This window comes from Sipha flava, unplaced genomic scaffold, assembly GCF_003268045.1.
Source record: "Sipha flava isolate LNK unplaced genomic scaffold, YSA_version1 134_pilon_pilon, whole genome shotgun sequence".
In the NCBI taxonomy this organism is placed as follows: domain Eukaryota; kingdom Metazoa; phylum Arthropoda; class Insecta; order Hemiptera; family Aphididae; genus Sipha; species Sipha flava.
The window spans coordinates 2,392,288-2,398,823 of NW_020271760.1; the positions used below are offsets into that span (position 1 = coordinate 2,392,288).

At 34.5% G+C, this 6,536-nt stretch overlaps 1 protein-coding gene across 1 annotated transcript in view; it reads left to right on the forward strand.

Moving 5' to 3' along the window:
• LOC112679332 (neutral ceramidase) overlaps positions 1-5,565 on the forward strand; it is a 32,040-nt gene extending 26,475 nt beyond the window's left edge. The window contains exons 7-12 of the mRNA XM_025549098.1: positions 79-285; positions 1,206-1,526; positions 2,372-2,602; positions 4,194-4,457; positions 4,802-4,917; positions 5,024-5,565. Coding sequence (XP_025404883.1) covers positions 79-285; positions 1,206-1,526; positions 2,372-2,602; positions 4,194-4,457; positions 4,802-4,917; positions 5,024-5,210 — 1,326 coding nt within the window. The 3' untranslated portion in view covers positions 5,211-5,565. The remainder of the gene's footprint in view (positions 1-78; positions 286-1,205; positions 1,527-2,371; positions 2,603-4,193; positions 4,458-4,801; positions 4,918-5,023) is intronic.
• The last annotated feature ends 971 nt before the right edge of the window (positions 5,566-6,536 follow it).

The following is a 6,536-nucleotide window of genomic DNA, read 5'->3' on the forward strand; positions in this document are numbered from 1 at the left end:
ATTCGCCTCTAATTATCTTGTAATACATGTAATTATTATAATTCTTTATGTACTAATATTATCAAATATATATTTAAGGGTAATTTTGTTGCCGCTTTCGCTTCATCCAACCTTGGAGACGTGACCCCAAATGTAAAGGGTCCCAGGTGCCAGAAAACCGGTAGACCGTGCGACGTTCCCGGGCCTTCATGCAACGCCGACGATGTTTGCGTGGCTTCCGGGCCGGGTGTCAACATGAAAGAAAGCACGAAAATAATAGCCCGAAGTCTGTTCGACAAAGCATACGTGAGTCATCCGCGGAAGCGTTGAATGAAAAATTAAAGTGTACGACGTTGGTCTTTCGATATGGGATGAAGTAAGTTATTCTCGTGGCTTTGCCAATTTCGCGATATTATTTGTTGAACGTATAATATATCACGAAATCGCCCATGCCACGAGAATACCATGCGTCTCCACCGCGATACGAATAAAATTTCGATAAATCAAAAGAAAATCAATTTATCTTGGAATAATATTATAATTGAGCCGTGTCGTTATTTTATCTCTCGACACCTTGGCGGAATCCATATCATGGAAGCAGTCCATTCTGAATGTTATTCGTTGAATAACATAATAATGTTCATTCGTTGAATGTTACTATTTAACGATGATGGTAATGATAGTCTGATGATTGTATTCCGATGCACGTACAGTTCGATTCTGAAGTTGCTATTTAGACTATTGCTAATACAAGAGAGAAAAGTATATTTTCAAACAAAAATTAATTCTAAAAGTATTCTGTGTTTTACTTCAACAACATAAATCACCATTTAAAATCGATGAAAAAATATTTATAAAATTATGTTTGTAGGTCAATCCTATTAGTTTTTCCTTTTAATCTAAATTATATGGTTGTAGGTATATTTTATATATATCTCATATATTGTGTGCTCGCAAAAATCGTTTGCTGATTAAAATTTTGTTTAAAAAGTTTTAAATAGGTATGAGTAATCGATTTTATTAATTTTTTTTTTAAATCACAATATTGCACGTCCATACAATTGTCGGTCAATCGAAAACTGTACCATAACACATGTTACTCTTTATGAACTAAAGCGAGTTTGAATCTCGTTGAAATTCTATGTACTGCAGAACAAAATAAAATGATGATGACGTTCGCCGCGGTATTAAATAATGAAATGTAACCACAATGGAATCGATTTCAGGAGTTAATGACCGGCAAGCCCGTATTCGAACTGAAGAGCCCAATCAAGTCGATACATCAGTTCGTGGACGTGGCCACACAAGAAGTGAACTACGAGGATCCTATCACCGGAAAGACAATCAAAGGAAAGGGTTGTAAGCCGGCATTGGGCCATACGTTCTCATCGGGAACCATCGACGGAGCGGGACTGTTCTCTTTCGAGGCCGGGTCTAAGATTTCCAACAATCCACTGTGGAATCTGGTCACAAACTTCGTACCCAAGCCTAGTCCGGAACAGGTGGAATGCCACGCGGAGAAATCGATTTTAATATCGACCGGCGAGGTAAGCTCGTGATCCGCGACAAGGGCTCGTATAATCGTATAGGTATTAGGGCAGTTTGAACGCCTATTTAATCTGCCGACTTTGATTGCATAAACTGCAGAGAAATGATACCGAGAATTTTTTTTTTCTTAATGGTTACGGTAGATAAACAATCGACACTTAAAACTCGAAATAATCAACGATCAGTGTTACTATTACACATTAATATTGATACGTAATTGAACATTTTCCACTTCAACTTTGAACTTTTATAATTATATCTATTATTATTTCGTAACATTATGATAGTTAACTTCTTTATATAATAAGTTATTGAATAATTTGGATCATATAATCCATTTTCATAATTCGATAAACCAAATAAATATTTTTGCGTTATAAATCTAATACGACTTACGAATACAAAAAACCATTAAGCCAATTGGCTTTCCATCGACAATAGTTTCCCGTTCTACGAGTATTATTACCAATATAACTGGATAAGTTGGATTTTTTCGCTCTTCCTAATGATGTGACAATTATTTCTGATGAAAAGTAAAAGTTGATTCCAAAAAATAGAAAAAAAATCTGTTATAACTGGCTTTTACTAAAGTTAAAATGTTCAAAATAATTATATATTTTTTATTTTATATTGATCCTCAAAAATTTGCCGCCCGATCAAACATCATAAATATTGCCACCACGGAGAAATTCCCCCCCTTGCCATCCGTTAAACGTAGATCTACTTTTGTCGATTACGGGCTTTCGACACGGCGGGCAATCTAGTTTGTTGCGCATATCTGTGACGATTGACAACGACCACTTCTCGTGCAACGATAACGCTCGGCCATTTTGTCTTTTTTCAGTTCAACTACCCGTCGGCTTGGTCACCGAAAATTGTCTCCACCCAGCTGGCCACCATCGGTCCCGTGGTCATAGCTTGCGTTCCCGGCGAGTTCACCACCATGTCGGGAAGGCGCGTTCGGAGGGCCATCAGCGAAGTACTTTGCGGCGGCGAGTCTCCACAGTGCATCGTCGTGATCGCGGGTCTCTGCAACACGTACAGCGATTACATAACCACGCCCGAAGAGTACAAGGTAAACGGTTCGACTGCACTCATTGCAGGTCATTGGTCCATGTAAAAACTACCGTAGATAAGGGCATAGTTGGACAAAAAAAAATCGTAATGATAGATAAAAAACAAATGCAAGAACAACCGATTATTCTGTGAACGAAGAATAATATTTTAAACGAATCAAGTATCAAATAAAACAATAACACTTCGATTAGTTTTATTTGTGTATACATCGAGTAAATAGATTAAAACTGATTTTCAATTTCGAACAAATAATTTTAACAATGCTAGTAATAATAACAATCATAACGAATAAAAAAACCACTTGTCGAAAACAATAACGTTTATGGCTTAATTTTCAATAGCTCTTAATATACACGTTTGGAACATACCGATTTCAATAAATTTCGAACTCCAAGGTTTCACGAGATATTCGAGTAAAATGCAACTTCGTGGAATAATAAATAATCAATAGCTGAATAAATAACGAATAATTTTTTATACTATTAATCAACTTACTCATTTTTTATTTGACTTATATTCAACTTTGCCGTAGAAGTTAAATCATTTAAATACCGTCATTGAATAAAGGCGATCGGACACTGGAAGTGCTGTGACAAACGTCAATCGCGCGATGCATGTGTCACGGGACCCAATCAAAAATATTAATATATTATACTTAGAACTTTTATCCTCGTAGCCTGCAGAACCCTACAAAATCGATTCTATCCCTTATTCCACAAAAATTCGATGTTTTGAGGTTTTGACTTCAAATTATTTTAATACTGATTTCATGCGGAACTTTCAGCGAGTATGTTACCGAAAAAGTTGAAACGTTTGATCTGAATAACACGCGTAGCATTACAGACGATCTAAGGATCATTTTTCGTTTCAATGAGCTTTATCATACCGATCCATTAGTCAAAGGACAAAATAACGAGTGGGTTATTGAAGGACTGTAACTACACCCCGAGGCGCCCTTGGAGAATTTTATTTTGCCGCTTATTTTATTCAAAATAAAATATATTAATTCAACTCAAACTCGTTCTCTTATTTTGCTGCACCCTTGGCAACCATTTCGCCAATCTCTAGTTCCGGCATTGGATTTATTGCCTATTATTAGATTTTAGATTTTATAGGATTTCTACTGGTTCTTTTAAAAAAAATATGGTGTTGGTAATACCATGGATATGTGAAGAAGAAACAAATAATCGACATTCTATTTTGCTGTATTTTTTTATTTCTCAATCCCACCTGTTATCCTGATAGTGGATATCATATTGTCATATTAGTCGCTGTAATGTCCGTATTGGTTAATAATTTTTAAACGAAACTAATACATCTGTTTTAACTTTTGTGCTGGTTTTTTTTTTTTTTTTTAAAGAACAATTTAGCGTTTAAATGTTGGTTTTAGTGTTCTTTCGTTCCCGTTTCATACGCCCCAATCTCAGAATCTTATTGCGCCACAAAATCCGAATTCTTCGGTTATTTTTCATGCAAAACGTTATTGAGAACAAATTGAATAGCACACCGGTTCCGATCGTCATCCATACATAACGGTGCGTAAAAGTATAACTTGTTTTTCACTTTCACGTGTCCTGCACGCGTTTCAGCTACAACGATACGAGGGAGCGTCTACGCTATTCGGGCCGTACACGTTGCCCATCTACCTGAAACAGTACTCGAAGCTGGCCAAAGCGCTGGCCGACGACGTCAGACTGGACCGCGGCCCCGAACCCGCGGACTTGAGATCCGAAGTGATGTCGTTGCTGCCATCCGTCTTGTACGACACGCCCGTTTCCGACTTCAACTTCGGCGATTGCATCCAACAACCCCCGTACTCGGCTGCTTGGGGAGACACGGTCAATGCGAAATTCGTGAGTTACAAAATCTCATATACGTATATATATATATATATAATTTCATGTTATTTTTGGACCCATAACTAATGAATTTTATTTTTTCGATTTTCCTTTACAATAAGACATTTTAAGTAAAAGATTTTTGAATGAAAAAAATTTTCTATTCGTTCTTTTTCAATTTTCGAAAAAACATTTCATGTGATGTTACAAGCATAATTCCTTAATAAAAAAAAAAAAAATCTTTGTACAATATAATCAATATTTCTAAAGATATACATATATTATAATGAAAATGATAAAATTTTCGTTGTTTTTCCATTACGCATGATGAACCTCACCAATTTATGTATTTCGTCCAGGTGGCCGGAAATCCTAGAAACAACCCGATGTTAGAAATGACGTTTTTGACAATCGAATATCTTACAGACGATTTGAAATGGGTCGTCATCGCGACCGATGCCAATTGGGAAACCGAGTGAGTATATTATAACCGTGATCAGCATACAGTGCCACGTTTTCGTTTGGTTCTAGTTTGATTATTCTGACGTATTCTATTCTTTTTTTCGTCTAATTTTAAACAGATTCATTTGGCGAACCACGTCATGGTTATGGGCCACCAGTGTGGCGGAAATAAAATGGACAATACCCGAAAACACTCCCACGGGTCTTTACCGTATTCGACATTTTGGACATTTCAAGTATTTTGGCGGTGGTAGGCTCGGAAGATACCACGGTGCTTCGGAAACGTTCAAAGTCACAGAGAAATAAGACTAATGACCATTATGTTCGATTTTAATCCTTGATATATTACCATGGTCGCAGTTTTATTCTTCCACTTCACACCATACGAGTGTCTTCGGTATTAGTTCCTGACAATAATATTATATATATTATTAAGAAATTATCTTTTCCAAAAGTTGATTTCAATTATGAGGGAAACATGCTCACGGCGTCGTTATTACAATATAATATGAATATAACATAAATTATAACAAATCTGCTAGGTACACGTCGAGAATAATATTCCGTTGTAACCCTATATTTATTATCGAACATTTACACTTTATTATAATACCATACGAATATATAAAAAAAATAACTCTATGAAATTTTAAGAATATATTAAGGTCTTTTTTTATTATTGTAATTATACGAATAATAGTAAAATATAAATAATATAATAGTGTTTTCGGCGTTCATCTAGTATTCGATATTATATTTCACACGATGTAAATTCATAAATTTAAACATGTTACCACGTCATTATGTACTACAGTATTATATGATTTATTTATTTATATTTTAAATATTTTAAAGTAAATGAAGAAGTGATTTTATTTTTTTTATATGTTATCACCATTAAAAACACATTTGAGTAAAAAACGATAACCATATTATATTCCTATTCGTGTGAATCCTTTTTCAAAGAACAAAAATAATATATAAGATGTTTTTTTCAATGTTCAAAATGTATACACTCTATTTGAATTTACAAGATTGATATTTTTTTGATCTTATGTATAAATATTAAAAAAATTTAAAGCAATAAGTAGAAAAAGAAAAAACTCGATGTTGTTACCTGAGAGGACCGCAATTGAATCAAGATGATGCAATCACGCATGCTATCTCTAAAACAACTACTGTTGACCGTTTTATATAATAAAAAAAAACTTGCACTTTGGTGGAAAAATGTGTTTCGAAAAAACATTTTTTGTGTGAGACAACTACTCAAGTAATCAATTGCAAAACAATAAAATGATTCTAGTTGAAAAATAAAATCTTTCATTTGAAGTATTAGGTATTAGGGCTTAAACGGCAATGAATAGAAAATTTTATATAATGTCACAATTAATATACATTGTAGGGGCGGAAAAACTAAGTCAAAAATCGTTTAACAGGCAATAAACCATCATACACATATAATTGTGATGAACGTTTGGTTGACTATCACACAGGTTTTGTTTATTTTGTGTATCTGCTTCATGCGGTACTATATCATGGTAGCTAGTGTCTTATGAAATTAATCTACGTTGAGGCAAATTTAAATGGAAGTTTTTGGACAAACATTTTATCAGATATCTAAGATTTCTTGGA